The sequence below is a fragment of the Nothoprocta perdicaria genome, unplaced genomic scaffold (assembly GCF_003342845.1).
Source record: "Nothoprocta perdicaria isolate Ctin4 unplaced genomic scaffold, notPer1 scaffold_73, whole genome shotgun sequence".
NCBI classification, from domain to species: Eukaryota; Metazoa; Chordata; class Aves; order Tinamiformes; family Tinamidae; genus Nothoprocta; species Nothoprocta perdicaria.
Window position 1 is genome coordinate 1,007,903 of NW_020456010.1, and position 26,772 is coordinate 1,034,674.

Here is a 26,772-nt window from a genome sequence, read left to right on the forward strand (position 1 = left end):
TGTTCTACTTACCATGAAATTTTACTTTTTGTACTCATCTGAAATCTTTCCATCTAGAGGACACTATACAGTATTTGTTATAAATTTGGGGTAACTTGAGCAAGAGTTTACCGAGATGCAGTCTTCCCCCCCTACTTCTTGTAGGTTTTCTTTTGATTCCCCCTATACTTAATCTGTGTTTTTTATCTATTAATCCTGCTTGCTGCCTCTTCTAATTGGAGAGGTTGTAAAGAAAGAGAGATTCAATATTAAATGAAGAGTTCCCAGAGCATCAGAAAATGAAACTAAAGAGGCTCCAAAGAATTCCATTGAGACTGGAAGTAACTGATGCTGCCCTAAAGGAGAAAGTAGGGGGGAAAGAAGAGAATTTCTTATAAGACCAAAACTTTCTTCTTTTATAATGCTGTTTCAGGCAGTACTCGTGGTCATACAGTGCTATGGAAGTAATCTCCTATATCATCAAGCTCTTTCTCCTGATGTGACTGATAATCTCTGCTTTTAATTAGTATATTTTTTTCCCTCATCTGAGAAAATATCTGACATAAATGAGCCATTTCTCTTTTCTCTGTCTTCTGAGTTTCTTCAGACTTGCTTCTCTCTTTGGTGGTACAGCATGAGGAGAGATTAAATTTAACCACAGTCTTGTCACCTGTAATTGCAATTACGCCTCCCAGCAATTGCTRTTCCATTTCCTATTCCCTTTATGCGTCACTAAGTTATGGTATGCAAAAGGATAGAATGAAATAGTCAATTTTGAATAACTTAAGTCCAAATCGCTTCAGTCATTCATATCAGTTAGCGAAAATGAGAAGCTAGGTAAATTGTGGAATTTATAATATTTATGGTGTTTATTTGTTAAATTGATGTTGTTTACAAAGAGTATTGGATGCTAAGTGTTGTAGTTCTGTGTAGTTGTAAAAATAAAGYAGCGCTTTGGTTTCAGCGAAGTATTCAATAGTTACAAGTTGGATTTAGTCCTGTTCTGTCTTTCTAGATTACTTWTTTTAAGAAGATGCAGAACCAAAGGACTTTCGGAATAGTCCTACTGTTATGTTTATATTGTTTAAAGCAACATTTTCCCTRTGATCTGAAGATATCTTATTTCCACATATCTTGTTCTGAGATATTTGCAAGCAAACTAAAGTATCTAGTGTATTGTTCCTGGTCACTGTTAAATGGATAAATTCCCATAAAGCTTATTGTATCTTATTTTTTTATTTTTTTAACTGTTATCATGGATTTTGGAAAAGAGAAAGTTTTTATGCCTTTGTTTATACTGACACAGGATTTAAATTTWTCAGCTTCCTTCTCTTTTATTTAGTGGAAAATTCACAGTACTTTTACCAGCTTCTTCCTGGAACCTGATAGAAATTCTTCTGTATACTGGAGGAGTGTCCAAAGTACTGGAATCATGTGCCTTTCAGTCCTTTAAACAACAGAAAACTGTTTTGAATTTAATTTCCCCTTTGGACRGGCAGGAATCTCTCTGATGCTGCAGGAGAAATGCCAGAATTTGCCTACAAACAGATGCTGAAGCATCTCGTGCACTTGGAATAACTGTATACAGAATTGYTTCCTAGCAAGCGATAGATTGCAAAACTTAAATGCTATTTTGGGCTGTTTTGTGTCTTTAATCAAAGAGGAAAAGAACAGCAATGGGAAAACTGCAGATACTTCAACATTGGAAGCTTTATTTTAGACTAGGTCAGTCAGTAGAACTATATTTGATTAGACTTAAAAGTACAAGGTAAAATGCTTTAGAAAACTGATTTGATGAAACGGATTATATCTGTTTTCAGTTCGGATCTGTTGTATCTGTGTTCAATTTAGTTTGAACTCCTTAGAAATGAGCAGGGTCCATGCAGTGTGCAGCTGTGCGGTTCTGAGCGACTCCGGCTTTAGGGCTGTTGCTCCCAGAACTGAAAGCTTTGGCTATATGAGGCAATGTGGAGAGTTACGTGGGTGCCAAAATTCCTTCTCACTTAACTCCAGGGCTGGAGCTTCTATGCCAAAACAAGTACAGTTTCTCTTAGTCATGCTTAACTGTGTATGGGATCGGAGGCCTGATATCATCTGTCCTACCAGAGCTGGTGAGAAGGCAGCATAAACTCGGTATTGTTCTGGGTACTGCGCCCTCTGCTCTGGCTCCTTTCACAGATGCTCCCTCGTACGTCTGTGCTTGCTCTGGATCACTCCTGTTTTACTGGGTTATCTGATAGTTGGCAGACGTTGAATTGATGTGCATGAATCCATGGCCTGAGTGTCTGTCTCTTGTCTATTTCGTGATGGTGGCTTGTATCAGAAAAGGGACTTGGTGCTTAGGGAATTTTAAGTTTTTTTGTTCTGGAAAGTTCAGGCAGTTAAACATCTTTGTCACACAGCACAGCACTGACACCTGAAGAAGTCTGTCTTTAGTATTTTGTTTGTTAGTAGTCTCTTTGTATTGAGGGTTACCAACCTCTAGGAGAAGATGCATTTATTTAATGTTAACTCTTAAGTCTCACTATTCTCTCATTCCTTTGTGGTTGCTATATGTGTTCTATAGCATGAATGTTGCTGTAATATTAGGCTTTCACTTTCAGTAACAAAACCCAGGGTTTTTTCTTTAGGAAACAGTACTTGGTTTGTTTTGAAAGTCTTAGTACTGTGGCCTTAAGCACAATTCTAACACAAGGAATCTTTGTCTCTCAACTGAATGTATATGATTAGCTCAGTAGTTTAACATGAATATATACACTACCATAAATCTGACTTAAAAAGTGAAATATTATAGTGCTTTTCATTGTAGGAATAAAACATACTGTTTCCTTTTAGAATTTACAGTTGTTGTTTGTACAGTTTGGGTATTTTAAAAATGAATGATAATTTGTGAAAGGAAATGCTTCTACTTTCCTAACTAGTTGTGAATTCATGACTGCTATTTGAAGATTTAAAAAAAAATAGCAAAAATCTGGGAAGCTGTAATCAAAACAGTGAAGTCAGGAGCAAATGAATTAAAGACCTTTATAGTCGGCACTTTATCCTTTTTGAGAAAGTTTTTAGACTAACAGCTTGAGCTACATAAACTTGAAATATTTTTTAAGTGTTTGTTTATGTGGATGACTTTCTAATGAGGTCATAGCTGTTTTCCTGGACACAGTGGTATTTCCTCTTTACTTTCTCTTTACACAGCTTTCAATGTTATGCCTTTAAGACAGACCAGGCATATAAAAATCAAACATTGCTCAGGAAATTTCCAAGTTTTAGCCTCAGCATTTTACAGTCACATTAAATGATGTGAAACTGGAGCTGAATGTGTGCAGGGAGAAATATTAGAGTACTGAAATACTTTAGAATTTAGAAGAAAACCTGTATTCATGTCAAAAGTAACTCAGATGAAAAGATTGTGACACCTCAAAAATTAGAGGCTTGGGAGGAAGGATGAAGAATCTACAGTTTCCGAGTTTTCCTTTAAATAATTTTCATGCCCTGTGTGAGATGGTGTATAAATCCCTCCAAAATCAAGCCGGCATAATTTTCAGTAGTATGTTGCTGGCCATGTGTACATAAGTAAGTAGTTTTTTTCACATCATCTCTGGAAGTTAACAACATACATGGTTGTCTACTTTCTTGAATGGCTAAACAGTGCAAAGATACACCAGTTCAGGCATTCATACTTTAGTGCTAGTTAATATACTACAGGGAAGTAATCAGTGCAAATTCATTCTGTGCTGTCTAGAAATTCATTCTTTTTCTTCTTTCTTCCTTTCTTTCCTTTGCTATATTTAGTCCAGATGTAATGAGAGTTGACATTCTTATCTAGAGTTTGGCAATGTTTTTAAATCATGGTGCTRTTACTGAAATAAATAGCCTCCTGTTCTCAGAACCTTTGGCTTTTGAGGCCAATAGAACCAAAGTTTCTGAAACCCATGTATGCTTTATGGGTACTATTTTACCTCAGCTATGTTTTCACATATCTTGAGCTGTGTTCGTGGAAGGCCAAGAAGATTAAAGCAAAGTTGTTCCCAAACGGGAGGAAGATTAAACTGTGAAGTAATAATTTCTTAGTGACTAATATGGCAGAGGAAATTAGATGATATATTTTAGCTGACTACAAATTTGAGTATTTGAGTCCCAGTGACTTGATCCTCGGCTGTAGAAATGTGCAGTGGTCTGAACTTCTCCATCTGTGGTTCCCCGGGCAGTGAGTAGTGTGAGTGGCAGTTTGTATGTGCTCCACTCGCCCCAAGCTCAGAAGCCCTAAGGAGTCTGCATGGACCAGAGTGTGAGGATCTCCTCCATAATCAGGAATCAAACCTCTTCAGGGGCATGGGCAGTGTTTAAATCTAGTGTGTTTTGCTGTTTCTGTTAACATAAATTTTTTTCATATGTAAGAAGTAGACACAAAATACTCCTTTCTAGAACCTTCAGGAATTTCTAGAGGCTTTCTAGTTCCCACTAAATATAATTATGAATTTATTGTAAATTAGTGCTTGGGTACAGATTCAGGTGTACAAGAAATGGTCTTACTGTTTTAAAACTCTAAAATGATCATATAATAGTTTTGTTATAATAAAAGTTTTATGTTTTATGTAAGGAACATAGATGGTCATGTGAATAGCTCTAGGTTGTTTGAACTGAGGTAAATACAGTTCATACCATGTCATGCAGTCATGAAGGACAGATGATTATCTTTCAATATATATCCTTATAGATGAGACAGCTGTAGTACTATTTATCCAGCAGAGCCTTTTAGAAAGCAAAGTTATATTTGTGAAAACAGTTTCTGCTATTTTTTCTTAAAAGAGAATAAGCTATGGTTTCGAGTGCTGAAATTTCAGATAGCTTTTAGATCACCGAGATCAATGAGAAATATTTAATCCTTATGAAGAACAGTACCCTAATTTTCCTTAAATGTATTTTTGAATTAAAGCTGTCTCTTTATCTCTTTGTCAGTAGCCAGCTACATGAGTTTGACTACTTCACCTTCATCATATCTGCAAAATACATTACTTCCTTTTTTCTTTCTTTTTTTTTTTAAATTCTTTCAGAAGTGAAGCCAACTTGCATATTTAACAGCATGGAATATTATGATGGAGACATGTTTCGGATGGATGCCTGTCGTTTCTGTCGATGTCAAGGTGGAGTCTCCATTTGTTTCTCTGCCCAGTGTGGTGAGCTGCACTGTGACAGGTATTATGTGCCAGAAGGAGAGTGTTGTCCAGTCTGTGAAGGTACAGTGTCTATCTATTCTTATTCATTTGTTAATTTTGCTGGAGGGTTTTGTCTTTTAATGAGAAAGCAGAGCCTTATTGCTCCTAGATGTAAGCTTGCAGTTTTCTTCTTAATAATTTTTTGCTTCCTTAAAGWTGTATCCCAGTATACTGTTTGACTTTTTGCAATGTTTTCCTCATGCGGATGAAGTTTCTTTTCCCTTGTGCCTCAAAATTTTCTCAGTCAGGTGTACAGGACTTTTTAACTTTTCTAATGTGCACGTAATGTAGGCTACTTGGATTTTTCAAAAAGGTTTTTGAAGGATCCTTCACCCGAAGGCTCTTAAATAAACTAAGCACTAGGTATAGAATAAGGTGGAGGATCTTTGGATGGTAAGTAACTGTTAAAAGATAAGAGATAGGAAAAAAGTAGTTCCTGCAGTAGTAGTGTCTTGTGCTTTTTGAAGTATTGATAAAACTTTCAGGAAAATGAGTAAATTCTGAGGTTGTAGTATTTACTGAGAATTTTAGGTAATTTRGGATCATAGATAAATTAAAAATAGCAGAAGAATAATCTGAATGATGGGGTAACAAAATTACAACGCGAGTAAATGTCAAAGTCATACATATCAAAAAAGTTTCAGTTGTACATATGCGGTGAGCTGTGTACTAGTATTTTTCATAGGAGAATTGCATCTTGAGCTATTATAATAAATAATATTATGACAATGTTGTAATGAAATCAGCTTTCATTAGGAGATRAAGAGAAAATGCAGTGATAGAAGCTATTAGGAAGGAAGAGAAACCAAAATGTAAGCCACACATGTAATGGCAATAGCATACATTACACTTGTGTTTTATAATGTGCAATTTTGATCTTTAAATCCTATTATTACTAAGATCTATAAAATTGTAAGTTCAAAGGCATGAAATTAACTCTGTGTGAGGAATTGCTAAAACTACTGAAATTTTATTGTGAATAACAAATAGTGGGGAGCTAGAGCATTACAACTGTGAACGTCATGAATAAACTGTTATCTCTTCTGATACAAAAACTAAGAACCATTAAATGAAACTAATAGTCAACAGTCAAAATCGGAAGGGGGAAAAAAAAGAGAAAATATTCTTCATACAATGTGGTGCTAAGCTGAAAAAGTGAAATGTGGAACTCAGGATTCTAAGTTTTTATAGGCTTAAAATAATTCCCCAAATTTTGTCCATTAAAGACTATTAAGTGCAAACTGACTACCCTGTTCACAAAGATCTGGATTTTTTTTGTCATTTAATATTTTTATATTTATATATTTTTATTGTATATTTTGGTTAATGATATAGTTTATGCTGTAGTTGTAACCAAATGCTACAGTTTGTCAGGTAGGTTGAAATAAAATGTGTATAGAAGTTGAAATACAAATATCTATGGACTTAAATATTCTAAAGAAATATCACTTTATGCTTGCCCTCTATTTAAGACCTTGCCTAGTTATTCATTGTTGACTATATTTGGAGAGAGGATGCCAGACTAGATGTCCTTTTAGTCTTTCTTAATAGAATAGTGCCTATATTTGTAAGTCTTCAAATTGAAAAAAAAATATATATATTGGATTCTGTGCTATTCATATAGCACAGTCATTTATTTAATGACATAACACAGTCATTTATTTAATGGTAGATTGAAAAAGTCTAGAAATGGCATCTGAACTTTGAAATCATTCCAAAGTAACTTCAGGTCCACTCATAAAARAAATTGCAAATAACATGAATCTTTAAGGGTTTTCAGTGCTTCCTCCATATTCACATATCAGTTATAATTCTATCCATGAATTACATGATAAAATGCACTTTATTTTCTGGAAATGAGAGTTAATATTTTCTGAGCCAGAGTAGTTTGTTAGAGATGAAAGGTAGTCTTAAAACACGAGAGTTGTAAATTTAAGAGATTAGAAAACATTTTAATTTTAAAGTGTCTTAATTATTTTTCAAAACACCTGCTTCAAAATAGTTTAATCCATTTTACTTAAATAGAGTTCAAGCAAAGACTAGGAGGGGATTGAATGCCAGAGAGGGAGAAATTGTTTTTCTGAATGTTCAATGTTTGCGTTCTAAGGATCGTAAATGGATGAAGTGGCTTATAATGAGATCAGAGCTCCTAGCACTGCTCTTAGTTTCATTTGCACTTCAAGTGGAGTTCTTTCAAAAGGTCGTTGATGTAACTTCAGAAAAATATTCCAGGTTTCATCGAGTCCTGTTTTGCTGTAGATCAGACAGCCTTTCTCTCTCAAGTTCTTCAAACCTAACACTTCAGTTTCCTTAACAGTCTGCTAAGTCAATATATATTAAAAAAAAAAAAAAAAAAAAAAAGGTATTTATGCAAGATTAGGCATACATTTCTAGGCAGAAGAATCAAATGAGAAAATACTAATATTAAGCCTTTTTTAGGAGAGGTAAAAAAATGATTTGCAGCAATATTTTCCAGCTCTGCTTGTTGAATATACAACAGAACAGAAATAGTTAAAAATGGAATAACAAATATCTGAATAGCCAATGAGTTGAATTAGAATTCCTATCAGAAAATTTCAGTATCACATTATCCAAGTTGTTGCTCTGCTTTATCACTATATAACTTTTTTCCTTTTTTTTTTTTTTTTTTTTAATAATTCGGGAGTACTTTTATGTCTTTCTCCTATTTATGTGATGCAATATAGTCTTGCCATTATTTATAAACTTCAGTGAATTCTAGGCATAGGAGGGAATATAAAGTGTCTTGTTCTATTGGAATTTGTCTCCCTTCAGACCCAGTTTATCCAGTAAATAACCCTGCTGGCTGTTACGCCAATGGTCAGATCCAAGCGCATGGAGACCGCTGGAGAGAAGACGACTGTACTTTCTGCCAGTGTATCAATGGAGATCCCCACTGTGTTGCAACAGCCTGTGGCCAGAGCTGTTTAAATCCTGTTAAAGTACCTGGCGAGTGCTGCCCAGTGTGCGAGGGTAAGGTGCATATTTTCTGCGTTATAATTCAAGCATCTGGTGACTACTTTTTACTAATTAATTGCTTGCTTACCTTAGAATTTGGGAGGTTATATAATTGATTGCTATAATTATGATAATAATTATATTAATTATATTAATTATAATTATTATAATTATTCTATAATTAGTATATTAGTATAATTAATTCTAGTTAGTATTATAATATGACTGTTTGTATTATTTATGTATAAATACATAAATATGTGGGGGAAGGAGAAATATCGGTTGTGCTTTTTTCTGAGGACTATGAAGAGATGACTGAAATCTGATTGTTATCTTGCTGACAGAAGGATGTAAACTTTATCTTCAGCTAGTGCACTGTGGAATATTATGTATCTCTTCAACATTGTAATGTTTTAGGAATGTAATGGGGGAGTCCTAATAAGAAAACGTGCTAGCACCGAGTTGTGTTAGAATTACTTTTTCAATTATCTCCCRCTTCTACACAGAAGTCTTAAGTTTGTCATGGTACAAAATAACAAAAGGCGGCATTACTTGAGACAGATTTTAATTTCTAATGTTTAAAAACTAGTTTTTAATACTTTGTTGTGTAATTGCCAAAGAGGTTTAGGTAACTGGATGGAAGTGCTTGTGTGCTTTGTTGTTGTTTATAATCAGTGGAAGGGCAAAGGTTTGCAAAATAAGAAATTAAAAACATTCTGTATCATTAGAGTAACAGTATAAAGTACCACCTCATTAAAAATGATGTAGAACTGACTCTTTCATGGCATGGGAATTCTTTAAACAGTTTATTCCATTCTAAATGGTTATTCTAAGAAACTATTCTAGGAAAATGAGTATTTTTAGTTCCTGACGTCCTCTTTCTAGAGGACTAATTGAAATACTCTCATGATGCAGAGTATTTGCTGTCATTCTGCTTCCTTTAGTGGACATGGTGATGGGTAGATGGGAAGGAATATTTTCAATAATTTGAGCGTTTTTACTCCAGTGAAAGAAGTATAGACAAATGTTTACTCCTTCTAGTTCCAAGTTGGAGAAAATAGATGAGAAMAATTGGATTAAATACCTACCTACATCACACTGAGACAACTACAATTAACTGTGGGARGTGAATACAGGTTATAGCTTAGAAATCCATCCTTTATTTCTAAATTTCATAACATAGCTAAGCTAGTTAGTTAGCAGTAGCTAGCTAGTTAGTGTGGTGCTTCACTAACACACCACGCTAACACCTCTGTAGTGTTTTCAGTATCGAGTTAACTCATCTGAACTAGGTGCTATGTCAGCAGACATAGTGCTAGCYTAAGTCCGTAACAGTTATTAGGCTTTCTAAGAAATGTTTATTTGTGCTTGCAGTACAAATTATGTCAAATCATAAAGTCTGATGTATTATAACAGCATAATAGAATCAATATTTAAGTATGATTTTATGTCTCAATAGTTGTATTTCCTTGGACAGTAATAATCCAGATTACATTGTTTGCCGTTTTGTTTGTAATGTTAGCGTACACTTAATTAAGGTGATCGGTTTTCAAGCGTATCAGTTGGAGGAAAGTTATCCTGGATGTAATTTTGAGCAATTCTTAAGTCAATTTCAGCCTCGTGTTTCAGTTTGGTGTCGTTTTAATAGCATATGCTGCCAAAACAGTGGATGAAATATATGAATATTCTATGATCAAATGGTATTCACAGTGAATAACTATAGTGAAATTACATAGAGTGATGGAAAAAAAAAAGGGCTGAAAGTATTTTTTGCTCATGGTAGGAGTGAGAAATGGTTGAGGATTTGAGCATAGACACCAGTGGTGAGATTATGCTTGAACACTCCCTTTGTATCCCCTCCCCTAACAAACAAAAAGGATGATCATGCTATGCAGGGCCRAGAGATTTAATTTCAGGGATTTAAACTTATAAATATTTGAAGGATCGAAAAGCAAATTGTTAAAGCTCAGCAGTGAGTTCAGATGCTATGAGTTATTAAAAAAAAAAAAWTTWAMSKKRRKTWWWAAAAAAAAAAAAAACTGCAACATGCAAAAAGAAACTTCTAATGGCTCTATGCGAAATTACATTAACAGAAGAGACAACTTATAATAATAAAAAAGTCACTGAGAGATAACCAATCAGGAGTACAAGTTAATTTTTTGAAGTTATGTTTAGGGCATTTACAGAGCTCAAGGCCACTAAAGGCTAGTGGTTAGCAGCCTATATATTTATATGCAAAAGAGGGAAAGATATTATTCTATGGGAAGTTTATTAATTTGGAATAGTCAAGTTTCTTTCTTAAATTCTTAATGAAAAACTTGAGTGAAAAATTTTGCAAGAATCCCAAAACATGAGAAAAATCAAAAGCCAAAAGCTGTCAGATCTTGACAATACACATACTGTATATTTCACTTTTTTAAAATTCATACTGGTTGTCAGCAGAGACTTGGTCCATTAAAAAGAGTAGTCTTGTGTCCCACTACGGAGGTATTTATTAGCATCATSTATCTTAAGCCTTAAATCTGAAATTAATAACACTTCTACTTTGGTGTATGAGTGGAAAAATATTTGCCATACAGCTGTTGCGTGATGTAGCTGCAAGATGGGAAACTGAGGGTCCGTCACTAGTGTAGAGAGACACTCAGGGTTCATGAGGGGTTAAAGAGGATAGATTTAATCAAGGACTTAAATGCCGATCTGCATGGGGAGCCCCTGGAATTGTGCAGTGGGGTTGGTGATGGGGGACTGCTGGACCCATGAGTTAGGGTCATGTTCCATGTCCCTGGACCCATGTCCAGGTGGGACTCAACTTGTTGCATCCTAAGGCCCCCTTAAGTCTGTTAGGGCTGTTTCCTTAACTCAGCTGTGCTCACCTTGGCCAGTTATTGACCGTGAAGCAGCTCGACATTGTTTCCAAATGGAATATGGCCGTCCAGCCTGGGTGGGTTTGGTGTGTGTGGATAGCGTGCTCCGGGGGCTGCTGTCGCAGGCTCCGCGGTCACCCGGCCTCTCATCAGATCTTCTGCAGGTATTGCAGTTCTCTCCCTCGCTTGAGAACCCGATTGACACAAGGCTAATTAGACCTTGCTTTTCATTTCTCCTCTTGTGCTAAAATGTGGAAGCAAGTACACCTTGGGAAGTGAGGTCTTAACACTTCCAGCCTTTACACATTTCCCCTTTTGGAGTCTTGTTTTATTCTACTGAATTTTGGTAATTGTTTCCTTGACAAAAGGATCCTACCTGTAACACAGTTTTGTTTCTGCTGTCATGCAGGCAGCTGACGTCTCTTTTCTCTAACTAGGTAGGCCGCACGGGTCAGGGCTCTGCTCTGGTTTTAATCRGCTGCTCGCTCATTTTCTCGAGGGTCGTCCCTGCTGACAGGGATGCGCTCACAGCGCTCGCTGCCTCATCAGAGACCTGCGGAGCTGGTGCGATTGAGGGAGAAGAAAGGTTATCTGTCAGGAGAGATAGCACGACCTTTCAATAGGTGCTCTTTGCAGAGATACCTTTAAATTCATTTTCTTCAGTTAGTGCCAGCACTGGATTCACTAAGTTTCTATGTGGCAGAGAGGGAAACTGGTGGTGATTATCATGTCTAGGGCTTTATCATGGTAGAAAGTTCAGCCTAGGAAGTTGTTTGACAGTTCAATTGCTTAATTATGTTTAGTGCTGTTACATGAAGTGAAGATCTACAAGCAGTAACATATTTTCTGGATAAGTTTTTTCTTTTTTTTTTTTTTCTTTCCTCTCCTCCTAAGAGGAATTAAAAAAACTTCCCTGACAGCTATGTGCTCCTTTTCTATGCACAACCCCATTAAAACTGCATAACCACAGCTTAACCTGAGCTTTGCAGTTTAACAAAAGGCAGAAGCGCCTGTTGAATAGAAGCTCGGGCTCACTAATACTGCACAGGCAGCATCAGTCTGGTGTCCTGTGCTCTCCCTCCTCTTCTACCTCTAACCACGCAGCAAAGAAAATCAAAACCCTTGTGGTGTGAATAGTAAGTCTTTGTGAAGTGCTTTGTTATATAGTATCATATTTTCAACTATGCAAGTTCTTCATATAAGAGATGCAAGGCAGTAAACAGTGTAACTTTAAGTGACTTATTTTTTTAATATATGAACAAAATTAATGTAAATTAACTTATAAGTTTGAGATTGTATTTTACTAGAGAATATAAGGGTATGCATATTTCACTTTCTTTTCTTTTAAATGGCTTCCAGTTCTATAACTCACGCTATCAAATATTTGGCCACAAGAGAATRTACTGTGGTGAAATAATGCTCTTTTTATAGCTCAGTTTAAAATGACCATGTATAGTCATCCTTTAGCAAGCTGTATTGTGCAAGTTGTTACACGGAGACAAGGCTAACTGTTCAACTGCCCTCCCCCTTCCATATTTATATCTTCTCTACTGATGCTGCTAGGAAAAGGGTGAGTAAAACCCTCTAAATCCTTTACACGAGAGCTTCCTGGAGAGATTTTGTGCAAGCAGGGAAGGAACATGGTGAAAATGTTTGCAGGAAAGGGGTGGATGTGTGGTATTCCATACACAACCTGTGCTATTGGCTTTAGTCTTCAAATGTATGGAGAGTCTTTTTCAAACATAGTTGGTCTCCACTCAGAGTCAGTTCTGAGTCCAGTTGTGTTTGATGTCTTTACTAACAAACTTGCAAACTCAGATAGAAGATCAACTTATTAAACCTACAGGCAACAAAGCTGAAAAGGGCAGATGGTACCTCAGAGAACTGTATGTGAATTCACGCGCTTGAGTTAAGACAGAGAGTAGTCAGAAAAGTGCTGACTGAATTCAGCAGGGAAAAATGAAATGTTCTACGTTGCAGGAGAATCTTCATGTGTCTTTGTGAATCAGAGTAGTTGTTCAAAAGCTGTTCTCTGGGAGAAGAGACTAGTGGTTAAAGGGAAAAAGCTGAGCATAGATCACTAGAGCAAGGCAAATATACCAAAATTACAAGCAAGTGCACTTTGCAAGACAAAAGTAATCCTTTTGCTCTTTTTGCTGTGGGTAACTTAGCTGCTGTGCTAGGTCCTTTCTTGGATACCCTTCCTTCAAGAAAGGCACAGGCAAGCTGAAAAGTGTCTGAAGGAGAGCTAAGAGCCCAATCCAAGGTCTGAAAAACATGTCCTGTGAGGACAGATTGGGCAAGTGGGTTTGATTTAGCTTAAAGAGAAGATGAGGGAATTGGAATGCGGATATCTATCTCTGAATGCCTAAAAGGCAGTTGCAAAGAAAAAGGAAGCAATATGTTTGGCTTTACCCCTGGAAGATAGGACAGGAAAGAATGAATTTGAATTGCAAGAGGGAAAATGTGTTTTAGAAGAAAACACACAGTTGCTGAGGAAAACGCTAAATTCCTTGGGTGGAATGTTTTGACTAAGGCTGTCCTTTTGATTCCTTCAGGGAAACGCAGTTTGTGTTTTCAGCCTCACTGAAAGGAGATTCGCACAGGAAATTGCAGACATAACTGAACACAATCATAGTAATTCATGTGTCCCTTTTATGTTTATCCAGGTGACAGCTGTGGCTTATCAGTATATAGTTTTTTTTTAAGTAAACATCAAAGTGATCAAAGCTCTTCTGGCAAGAACTCTTGTTACAGCATGTCAACCGCTGGCACTTCTTGAGAGTTTTCTAGCAGAGCAGCCCATATGGATTACGCTGGTGGCACTTGGGCAAAGGGGCTGTGGGCTGACATGAGAAAAGCCCCAGATATTCATAGGGGTACTGCTAGTTTGAGGAGAGCAAAGCCCAGTGCCTTGCTAACATGTTTTAGACAGAATGCTTTCCCTCCCTAGAAAAGGGAGAGCTCACCCTTGCATAACAGAAACATTTCCAAGCACGGCCTGGCATTTTTCTGTGCCGTTCCTTCATCCATCAGCAGATTCCCTGTTCTGAGATCTTTGGTCTGTGTTGCTTAAGAAGGTGGGCAACTGCTTCCACTAGTGAAGAACTGGGCCCATCCTCTGGGACCAACTTCTGTATATCTACCATATTGACCCTTTGGGACTTGCCTTTTGCTTGCTTAACGTTTTTATCCATTTAGTTGTTTTTTTTCTTTTTTTTTTCTCCATTTTCTGAACTGCCTTCTGTAAGACCCAAGGTTTATGCAGTCGCATTGTGTCCCTCTGTGCTTTCTCCCCAACTTTAGAGGTTCTTGCAACATATTTTGACGAAGAAGTGTCAAAGATGCTCCATTTCCATAGATAGTGTGAAAACAGAGGACTAGGTAAAACAGGGTAGAGTTTCTAGGGCCACAAGTGAGTTGACAGCTGCATTAGTAGACTCATTCTTCATTAGATTCTCAAGTGCTTCATAGGAGCTGGTCTGTGTACTCTAGGAAGCTTGAATCCATTGGAAATCAGACTTCTGTTTATTCCAGTATTTTCGGAACTGCTTGCTTCTCAATTGGTTTGCGGTTATATTTTCTAAATTGCGTATGCTTTAACTAGCAATTATGTTTTTAAAAAAAATAAAAATAATGGATGCCAGGGCCTAAAACATCTGATTCGTTTTGCTACGTAATGTGAAATGAGTAACAATGAACTAAGTACAAAAGAAGCAACCATGTTACCTTTAGTTTATCTAATTGCCCTTGCAAGAAGATATGCAGCAGAATAATAGGAATATACAAGGTCCTTTTTTTTTTTTTTTTTTTTTGAAAACAAGATAATAAATGTAAATGCCTTGGAACTGACATTGATTTTGAAAATGTCTCCCAGAGAAATCTAAGGTCTACTTAAAATTCTTTTTGTCTCCCACAAGTCAGAAGTATTCATATGGAAAGCTGCAAGAAAATCAGGGGACAGTGTAATTTGTTATCTTACATTAAGCTGTTCTGGTTTGAGCCCTCAGGTACAGATGGAAGTGATCCAACATATACACTATGAATGAGAAGCTAAGTATTAAACAAAGTCCTCTCAGAGGATTTTCATGAATAAGGCCTACATTACCTTGCTGTCATTACTCCTGACACTTTATCTTCACAGAAAGAAATTAACATTTCCATCAGTAAAAGGCTCCAAACTCTAGCCCTGAATGCAATTCAGTTCAGTTCCTTGGGCCAACACTTCATTAACTTAAAACAGCCACAGTCCAGTTAAAAGAAATYTGATTCATTCATAATGTAGCCAGTGGTGCAGCAAACTGCTCACTAGCATAGAATTCAGGCCCACAGATCTGTTGAGCAGCAGTACTGTAATTCTGAATCACTCTTTCCATCAGACTCAATGAAGAGATGACGTATTTTATCTACTAGCAATAAAAATAATCTGGGAGTTAACTTTTTAAGAAAAATATATATTTAGGTAGTTTCAGATTATGGCTATGAATATAATTTCAAATAAAAAGCTTTCTGCCAGACTAAACTGTGTTTTGACCTGTAAATGAGTGTATTTTTATAGTTACCTACATGTAGCATAAGAAAATTATCTCATCTTTTTTATATCCTTGCAAACATTTTATATATTGTGACATAAAGCGCTGATCGTTCACACAGATAGTTAAAAAAAAAAAATAGAGAGGAAAAAATCCTGTAAAGAATGAGCATTAGGTATTTCCAACTCAGGAAGGAAATTCTCTTGCTCTGAGCTTGGGACTGAGATTTTTCATGTAAAGAAGTGAAGGGGCGGGGGCAGGCTGGAATGCTAACTATGAGGAGGGAAAACATTTAGTCACTCTTGGAATGATATGAATGTTTTTCCAGGAAGCTTAAGTAAACACACATGCTGCTGCTTAGTCGGCTCCAGTTAAATTTTTTGGACAGCAGACAAAATTCAAACAAGTATATRGACAGTAATGAAAGGCTGTTAAGCAGCACACCCTTCAGGAGCAGTTTTTAACCATGTATCAGGTAAGATACTAGGTTAAAAATTAGACTACATTACACTACATACTTATTTTTAATTATTATGAAAAAAAAGCCTGAATGCATTGATTCCGTCTTTAAGTCAGTTGATGCTCATTTCCTAGGATCAGAAAGCACAGATCCTCTTAGATACTGGTTGTATGGTAAAATAGTACAGAAGAGGGAGCTATTCCGCTTTCTCCAAACACAGACACATTCTTTGTTATTGATGCTGGAGGCCTTTCTCATGTCTAAAACATGGTGTTTGACTCGTTTTTCCTTCCTTCATTCGCCACAATATATTTTCCTTTTCCATTTCCTAGAAAATGTTGGACCTTCTAGAACCCATGACTGTTGTACATAACTCTTTGTACATGGATTACAGTAAAACTTTCCTGCTTGGAGTTTCTTGATGTTTTACAGCTTACTTTTGTGGAAAATACTGGAAACATCAGTGGGAAGAATTTATTTATGGAATTTACAGAGTTTCTTTATTTGCTTTCCCATTTAAACTGAAAACCTTTTTATGTTATTAGTCGTACTGGTCCAAGGGGATAAAAACAAAATGGTATACTGAGGGATCACAGGTAGAAATAGAGCTTCCCTGTGTTATACGTTGAAAATGTATTCCCGTGTTCCAGCCTTTTTAAAGATCTGGAGGATAAATTTTATCTATTTTTAGGTAAACTTTAAGCTACTTCATATGAAGAATACATGAATATGGAAGCAGAGATTGGGGAGTTGTAGCACTGGCTCCAACAGCCATATATTATATTACAATTATGACTATGTAATCTCTATGTCTAAATCTGGGGTTATTTCCAGACCTGATAACCTAACAGTTAGTTTGTGTCACTGTTCGTATAAACTTGTGTGTCAAAGTTGCCTTGGTAATGATTTAGCCTTTCAAAAGAGCAAATGCTTCCTGAGTCTCACTTACAGTAATCCTCTCTGATTATTGCTGCTGTGAAAGAAGTATGCAGAATTTTGTCCTGTAATCATTAAATGTACTGAAAGTTACCAAAGAAATGAAAAATATCACAGAAATAATGGTCAAATAACCTTTCAGTCCAAACCACATAAAATTCATAGAAAACATTGGCTAAACCCTTGATAAATTTGCCAAAGCAGATAAAGATTTTTTTTTTAACATGGAAGTAAAAAACAATGACAACTTTCTTCTAGCTCTGTGATCAGTATTCTCCAAATCATTCCTTGAAATAGCTTGATTAGAACTTGTAGTGCCTAGTAAGCTTAGCAAAGATGCTTACCAAAGCAAGTATCTAAAACTTTGTTTTAAACATTCCAGTAACAGTCAATCTACAAATGCTGAATAAATACAAATGAAGTTTGAAGTATTTCTATTTATGTAAAAATTGTCTGCTTAGTAGTCATTTTTTTTAGGGAACTGGCCTCTTAAATTCCTAATGAAAACTAAGCACTCACATAGTAGTTTGCAAGTGTTTTGAATATTTACCCATGGAGGTCTTGTCAAAGACCTCATTTTTTGCCTGTCTTTATGGATATCTCTACGAAACTTTTAATTTTATAGTCTTGGTGAAGAAGCTTGTTTCTGTGACTGAAATCTTTTTATTAACGGGAAACTGCCTGGAAATGCTGTCGTGTGTGTGTATATGTATATAAAATGTGTGTGTGTGTGTGTGTGTGTGTGTGTGTGTGTATATCTTCCAAAGTATTAGACTAAGAAAACTAAGATGCCTGTTCCAATAGAGTGCCCACCTATAGAGTGCCTACACCTCAGTCCTCTGAGGTGTACTGCTGGGATTCCTGGGCTCTCTGCAGGATGGATAACTGTGAGATAACTTTCTGATCATGTTGCTGTTAACTCACAGGATCTTTAAATTCTTAAGTATTCTGATTAATTCCACTCTTGGCTTTCTGTTTTACTCTTCTAGCTAATCCTTAATACATTAAAGATGTGTTTATGTGATCTGTTTTGACTGTCTCTAAAAGAAGTAATGGGGAATGTGTGGGATAAGGACCCAGTAGAAGGGTATGAAGTTGAGGAGGAAGGTTTTAAGGAATTATACACAAGATGTTCCAAGTCTGGTTATGTTAAGCTTTCTTTCCCGACAGCAGAAGTATTCAAAGCTGTATCTTGTGTGTAGATCATACTGGTTCCATCAAACTTTTAACCTTGTCATCTAGATTCTTTTGTCTGAATAGATACACCTGGTTACTCCTCCTGCAACAAAGAATTTCAGGACCAGATGTGTAATAGATGCATTGCACAACAGTTCAAAAGCAGATACCAAGTATGAGAATTAAAGCAGATTTTGCTAGTCTTCAAGAACCGTGCTCTTTGGCTGGAGGGTAAAAAGACTGCATTTGCTTAGCCACAAACATACCACAGAAACCCATTCAGAAGACAGGAAACTCCTCAAGCTAAAACATTTTCAAAAGCAAAAAAAGTGAATGACAGACTTCCACTACAGATCCTACAGTACTGTAGGTAATCAAATGATAGACGTGCCTTCAAAAGCAAATCTGGTCGTGTTTGGTAGATGCACTTCCTTTAAACTGCTGTTAACCCACACTGTCTTATAGTTTATTTAGGCATTTGCAAATAATATTGTGATACATTTGAGACTGTCTATGCCAAACACTGTTGGGATACACTAGCTTTCAAACAGACGTGCTTAGAGTGCTGTGAAGCAGAGGTGGAGCAGGAGCAGAGATGCTTTCAAGACAAGCCAGATATCCTAGAACTGTTTAGGTGGTCTAACCATTCTGCTTGAGTCAAACTAATTGAACCAGGTGTTCGGTACATACTTTTTTTCATACTTTATGCCAAGATAAAATAAACTTTAGTGATATGGTTAGCTTTTTCCCCTTTTACGTTGACAGGACAACATTTGCAAGTGGAGCTAAAAAACTGGCAGGATTTGCCAGTGCAAAGAACCTCTCCACTTATATTTCTGGGAAGTGGTGGTTTAAGATACGTTGTGRACTGGGCTTTAGCAGCTTATTAGAAGCACAAATATGAGTTCTCTGTTTATTTTTAAATCCATTTGTGTTTTACAATGTACAGTATAAAAAATTAAAACATAATAGTTATTTTTCTTACTGAGAACTAATGTTGAAAAAATCTGGAATAGGAAAAAAGTCTGGAAAAGGTAATATCCCTTACAAGATATAACTGAAAGTGTAAAACAAAGCCTGTTTGGAGTTGGAATATTACATTTCAAATGAAATAAAGCCAAAGTGTAAAGAACTTTGGAGCTTGTTCTAAGTATTTTTCAGTTCATACTTAATAAAATAATATACTTTGTATTAATAATAAATATAGTAAGTAATAAAATAATATGTAGGAAATAATAAAAATACCTTGCCATGAGATGAATTATGAGATGAAGGAAGCTGTTTTTAAAGTATAAACTTACCGGAGGACAAGAATTTAACTCTGATTAAGGGTGGTTACTGCTGTCAGCAAATACCTGGTAATTCTTTCTTAAATGTTATAACCGCCTAAAAGAAATTTCAGTTCTTGAATAAAAAGCTATTCCTTAAGTCATCATGTGGCCTTCAGAGAACTTGTATTAGGCAAACATGTATTTTTATTGATTAAGGACAGTAATCAATGTTCAGAAACTGCAATCTTGCATATGGATTTCACTTAGCTGGTTAGAATCCATCAAAGATATYGCTGTTTTCACTTGGAATGTCCTCAATTTTTATGAAAGTGGATTTTTTTAAACCATGCAGGTTGGAAGGGACTTCCCTAGATTATGTAGTCCTGTCTCCTGCACAAAACAGCTCCAGTTACAGCCGATTGGTCAGGACCTTGTTCCAGTTAAGTCTGGAATATTTCCAGTGGCAGAAATCTCCCAACTTCTCAAAGGCACAATTCTAGTGGTTGATCACCTACGTGGTTTATAGACATAACTACATAGACATAGATTCATTCTTGGTATATCAGTGAGTCTTGTGCTTTGGTGCTCCCTATGCCAGATGTGGTTTCACAAGTGCAAAGTAGAGGATGAATCAGACACCTCAGTGGGCCTGCTGGTGCAGCCCAGGCTGTGGGTGGCCACCCTTGCTGCAGGGGCGCCCTGCTGACCATGTTCAGCTTGCTCTTTATCTTTACAAAAGCCTCCAGGTCGCTTTCTCCAGAGCTGCTTTCCAGTGGTTGATGCTCAGGCTAGTACTGGGTTATTCCAGYTTAGATGCAGCACTTTGCCTTACTTCTGCTGAACTTCACAAGGTTCCTGTGAGACCATTTTTCCTACCTGTCAAGGTGGTCCTTCATACAAACTGCAACTGAACATGTGGTGCTCTCTCACAATACATATAACTTTGCAATAATGCATTTAAGTGAGTTCTTTTTATGATATGAACTCAACAGCCAAAGTTAAGACTTTAAACCATTACGCCTATGATGGCAAAAAGGATGCAATCTTTCGTTCTAGTATTAGGTACAGGGGGGTTATTCTTTGATTTTTGGATAAGATTAACTATAGAATTATGAAAATAAATTCTAGAGCAATAAATAAAATTAAATTTTCAGTATTTTGTTTATTTTTAACAGTCTGATGAACAAAGTCTGGAAGATTGTGATATATTGTTTCTGTTTTCTTTTCCTATGGTTTCAACAATCAACAGGCAATTTAAGTTTTCTCTTTTTTTTCCTTCACTAATTATTCAAATTACATGTATAATGAAAAGCTAGTATTCAAGATTCCTCTTTTTTTCCCTTCTAATCTTATTGAAACGTGCATGCAGCAGTTTCTCTCATTTTCTGAACACTTCTGTTCTTCTCACTATATTCTGAACTCTTCCTTTCCACGGTACAGTTTTATTGTGATAAGACATACGGACATAAACAGCACATGCTTTTCCCACCCATTGTCCATTCATTTGTGCGCCGGAGCTTTCTTCTGTGGCTTGCACCAACCGCAGCAGCGAGGGCTGCGCTCGGATCATGTGGCCATCCCTGCTCTTGCAAGCTTAACTCCTATCTGCCTATTCAAATAGCCAGAAGCCTGGCAACAGCAGAGCTGGCTTTATTTGTTGAGTCTTGTCTAGCGGAGTGAAAGGGGCTGATGGTTCCCCCTCCCTGGGTGCATTTTTGCACATGTGGGGGTAGGGAATGAAATTATTTCTTTTGTCCTCTACTTGCAGCTCATTGAGAAGCAGGCATGCATATAAAATTCCTGTATCTCAGGGCTTACCTTTAGGGACAGGAGGTGAAAAAACATGTTTGTAAGCTTGTCTAGCAACCCTCAGGATGCTTGACAGCAGATGCAAAAGTGGAAGATAATCGAGTAATAACAACAGTCTTTTTAATTAATATAGCAAAGATTTAATTTTGTCCTTACTAAAAAAAAAAAAAAAGGCAACAAAAACTGCACTGAATGTATCAGGCTGCAATAATTAATAGTATCTTAAAATGGTGTATTTTGTGTCTCGAAACTCCAGAATATCAAAATAAAATACACTCAAAAATAGACTTTGAAAACTTAGCAAGAAAAATATATAATAAATATCCATTAATTTCTTGTTGATATTAGATTATAGCTGAACACAACTTATTTTGAGGGAACACCTTCAAGTGAAAGGGGATAAGACATAATTCTTCTGCTTCTCTGTAGATTTGCTTTAGATACAAGAAGACCAATACTAAACGGTGTTTCAGCTTTCTGGTAGTTTTAATATGTTTCGAAGTTATTTGAATGGCAGTGATTGTATTACTAATGCGTTACTCTTTTTGAAGAGTTAAAACATAAAAAATGCTCTGTGAGATATTTTTAGTACTATCTGTACTTGAATGTAGAAATTAGTAATATTCTTTTGTATGTTACACACCTGAAGATTTTGCAGGTTGGAAGAGAGAAAGAAGGTAAGAGAACACACTAGAGCTCAGATTTGGGTTCTGTAGTAATTCTTTACCTTCATACCTTCAATATAGGTATTAGTGAAGTTATCCTTTTATTAGCCTTATATTAGTAAACCAAAATCTTTTTAGTATGTATTTATATATGCCTATCCATCAATGTTCTTTAGTGTTAGCTCTATCTGTATACTGTAGGCATACTCTAGGATACTTTTCCCTGTTTCCAAAATAACACACAGTTTAATAGTTTATGCATATATTTCCAGAAGTTTTCTTCACCTGACTAAATGGCCTGGTGCAAAAATTGCATGCTGGCTTGGACATAAAATCACTAGATACAGAATTTTGTATCTTACTTGACATTGGGTATTTCTAAGAATTTCATAAATATTGATCAGTGTTTTACTTTCTTAACCTAAGAGTGAAGGCTAATTGTCATTACGTAAGAATGGCAAAATTTGCCTTTCATTATATCAGTTTGTGTTTCAGTTTGCCATTTGTTACAATCAGTTGACTAAATATAAAATCTGACTAAATCAGTTTCTAATATAGAAGAATCTGCGTAATRAAGTCTTACCAAAACTGTTTTGGAGAGAAAAAGCAGAAGAATATGTATCTTGCATTTTAAAATGAATATTCAGGAATGCTGATTTCACTCTATGCTCTTAATTGATCAAAAATGTTGGGTTTTTTATGTTGTTTTTCCTTCCTCTTTCACTGTTTTACAATATTATGCTTTACAATATTATGTCTACTCATCACTTAAGCTTTGTAGTGCTTGAGTGATGAGTAGACATCACTCCAAAATCAGTAGGCACCATTCCAAAACAAAGCCTCTCTTTAATGAATTTTGTTTCAAGAATATTCATTAATCAGAAGCAAAAGTAATTAAAAATGTTTCTCTGGACTGTTGTATCATGTGAACTTAAGTTTAAAACACTAAAGTAATTTCAAATTTATTGATGTATTTTATATTTCTTCTGTTTTAGAGCCAACATACATCACAATAGGTCCACCCACCTGTGAGGTTTTGGTGAACTGCACTTTGACTGAAAAAGACTGTATCTATAGTTTCAAACTGGATCAAAATGGTTGCCGCACTTGTCAGTGCAAAACTAGTGAGTATGCAAAAATGCAGTAGTTCATACTTTTCATTCACAGAGTCAATTAAACCATTAAAAGATCAATGTGAAGTGCTAGTATACCTGTGCTTTCTATGGTAGTTCATTTTAAAATGATTGAGTTTTGATTTCTTACGTTACTTGTTTGCTCGCTTTAAATGTATTGGAGGGAAGGCTCAAATCTCTGAATACAGGTAAAAATTAGCAGCTGGGATAAAAATAAATAAATAAAGATTTGGGACTTACCATTCCTGACAGTGTCCCTTTAAAAAAACTTRTTAAATAATTTCAACATTCCATTTTCCTCTGTATGTTAAAAAAGTTTAAAAGCACCAAATTTTGTATGCATAAAATATTTTATTGTTAAACAGCCTTTTTTTTTAACTTAACCTATTGATTATTATCATAAATGTTTGAAAATGAGAATTCTAAGGTTGTGTGTCCATGTATATGTAGAAACATATAATCCATATATGATTTCACTTTTATAATACACTTACATAATATCTACATAATACTTGAGTTAGGATGTATCCAGACCTCAGTTTAACATGTAATCTCCAAAGTCATTGTATGTTGAGAAAATTTCCTGCAAATCAGTGATGGTAGCATCCTAATCAGAAAGCATAGCAAATTTCTTTTTTCATATACTTCCTTAAGAATATTTTGTCTTTAGATGAAATATAAAGTAAGCCTTGGTCAGTTCTTAGAGTCCCCAAAAAAGAACCTGTGGTGAATTAAGTCTTTACATGAGCCTTTAACACAATGTGGCTGCTAGTCCAGCCTAGACATTAGCGGTTTAAATTCTCTTTGTCATTTATAAGGGAGCTAAAGAGCTACAATAAATCAGTGAGGTTTTCACAATAGAGGTTTTACACCTTTCCCCTTCTCTTTATTTCAGTCCATCCATTTTCAGACCCTTTCTGAACCAATATGACCATTTAGGGGTCCCTGAAGAAAACATCAAACTAACTCTAGTTGGTCCAAACTGAAGAATTTTGGGATTGGTTTGGTATGTTGCTTAAGGAGCAAGAAAAGGGGGTTGCTACATTTCTTTTTCTTGGTGTTAGTGGTGATTCTTATTTGTTTGTTTGAAGTATAGAGCAAGCAATAGTGGTCATGCGGAAAATGATAGATTTCCATAGGAACTGGATTGAAGTCCAGATGTATTTTCTATCCTTTGAAATGTGGATCTAAGTTTCCCTTAATTTGTCAAACATCTATAGCATATCTATTGTATTTCTACTGTTTAGTGGTGTATAAAGCTCTGCAACACAAGGAGGTGATGCCTTRAACGAAAATGATCATAACTGATAAGTCAAAAGGAATGAGGAATTGAAGAAAATAAAAACACGCTCTGCTAGTGTAAGGCACTTAAGTTTTTTTGCATCGGAGCTGTTACATTCATGTAACATGAGTTCTCCCTTAAAAAAAAACAATGTAGTAATGTTAAGCATTGTAATGATTGTAATGATTTAGCCTTGTAATTTGACGTCTTCTCCTTCCCCCAGCTTTGATATTTATTAAACTTTTTGACCATAAGTCACAAGGATTTTGATGCAAGCAAGAAGATGGACATAATCAGAAAATCTCAGCATCTATACTTGTGCTCAGTCTTTCCTTCCAGCTTCTTATACAGAAGGCCCATCGCTCCAAAGAATCGTTTCATTTCTCCTTGATTAGAAGTCTACTTTTACCACATCCTGGGAATATTAGTGATCTTGCTTGGATTGTTTCCGTTTGAATGCTACTTGAACTTATTCARGTTTCCAATTCTCTCTTGCTAGGCTTGCTTGAATTACTTTCTTTTTGCAGTAAGAAAACTGAATAATAATGTTTGTTTGTTATCTATTTTAAGTTAGWTAACTTGAATTGTAGATTGCTTAAAAATCTCCCAAATCATTTGGAGAGAGGAAACCTATTTTCTTAAAGAAAGTAAAATAGTAGCTTGGAAGTTTTCCCTTGAGGGATATCAGTCAAAATGAAGAAAAAGAATTATTCCATCAAACAGTGTGTCTTATTTGCCAGATTCTGAGCAAATGGAGGTGTAAGAGTCTTTTGGTTCTCTTGTAGCATAATATGTGTATTATCTGAAACTTATGTAAGACTCAGACAGATTTTGTTTAAATTAGATTGTAAGCTTCATGTTCTGTACCATGCATCTGTTCCATTCTTACTGGTTAGAGCTGCTTGAATGAGTCAGGTTAAAAGTGAGGGCGTAGGGATGCCCATATCCCTCCTGCTACCCTTTGAAGTCATCATAGCTAGAGCTAGTGTATCCTGTCATCACTGATCTCCTTCCAGGAATATTTTGGAAAGCTGTGATTTCAGTAGCTATTGTCAGATAAATATTACATTGTCTTCTGTTGCTGAGTAGTAAATCACTCTTAATTGAGATTTTATCTATCCTTATCTGCTCTTAAGAGGTACTATCCCTGTAATAATTTTGTGTTAAAGAAAAAGCTATGAAAATTTAAGGTAAYTTAGAACTTGTAACTTTGGGCCTTACTTATTTCAGTGGTGCCCAATGATAGGACAAGAGGCAACAGGCTTAAATTAGGGAGAGGGAAAAAAAATAGTAGTAGTTCTCTCTAAACATGAGAAAAAAGTAAAAAAGCRAGGATAACCAAGCACTGGAACAGGTTTCCCAGAGAGATTGTGGAACCTGTATCTGTGGAGATGTTCAAAAGTCACCTGGACAATGTGCTGTAGGTGACCCTGCTCGAGGAGGAAGGTTGGGCTAGATGGCAATCAAGAGGCATCTCCCAACCTCAACCGTTCTGTGATTCTGTGAATTGTTCTAGACTATAGACCTCTACTCCTAATGAGTTAGAAGTGGACTGCTGTGGATGACTGCAGGAATGTTTGACTTTATTATTTTTAACCTACAAAATCAAGTATAAATTGATTAAAACTGATCAAAGTTCTAATTTTTAAAAGAATTATTCTCTTCATTTGTAGAACTTACGTCTGCAATTACATGATGCTGTTGTCATTAGTTAATTCCAGAGTGATCTTGGGGTGACTGAATGGTAGAAGGCTGGAATGGGTTGTTTACCTTTGCATTACAGTGCAAAAGCAACACTACAGCATTATGTGTTCCTTGTCAAAGAAAATCATGAAGGTAGTATTCTAAAATCAGAAGTTTTGGAATATTATGTGTTTGCACATGCAAAGAGGAAGGGAGGAAGAGTCAAGAGGAGTAGAATTCCAACAAGAAATTTGGGTTTGGCAGTGTGGAACTTGGGCTAGCTATGAGACATTTGAAGGCATATTTGAAAGACAGAATTTGGAGGCATGAGAAAAGCCTACAGTAGGCAGGCAGGCAGTCTACAACTAGAAATAGTTAAAGCTGTGAAAAGATCTATGCAGTGGTCAAAAAGCCTAAAAGAAGTTTGTCAGTGACTCTGTTGATAAGACATATCTCTTAACTCTTGTATATGTTAAAATTTTAGTAATTGCACAGTTTGGGGGTTGTGTGTTTGTTTTTTAACCTTTTACTCTTATATTTCTTTCTAGCCAAAATTTGAGTATTTAATTTCTCCAATCTCTTCCTGTAAATAATCCTTGTTTGAGAAACAAAACATTTCTAAACATTACGAAGCTCTCCATAAATTGTTTGTCCATTTTGTATTAATTTTATCAAAGTTTTCTCTACATTAACCACAAAGAATACACAGAATATTCACTTCAAACAGTAAAAATATAAAAATATTTCAAATAATAAAATACAAGATTAGTAAYATTTATTTTAATAGCAATGA

At 35.8% G+C, this 26,772-nt stretch overlaps 1 protein-coding gene across 1 annotated transcript in view; it reads left to right on the plus strand.

Moving 5' to 3' along the window:
• CRIM1 (cysteine rich transmembrane BMP regulator 1) overlaps window positions 1–26,772 on the plus strand; it is a 157,025-nt gene that overhangs the window by 101,102 nt on the left and 29,151 nt on the right. Inside the window, exons 5-7 of the mRNA XM_026051163.1 lie at window positions 5,031–5,213; window positions 7,986–8,183; window positions 22,877–23,005. Coding sequence (XP_025906948.1) covers window positions 5,031–5,213; window positions 7,986–8,183; window positions 22,877–23,005 — 510 coding nt within the window. The remainder of the gene's footprint in view (window positions 1–5,030; window positions 5,214–7,985; window positions 8,184–22,876; window positions 23,006–26,772) is intronic.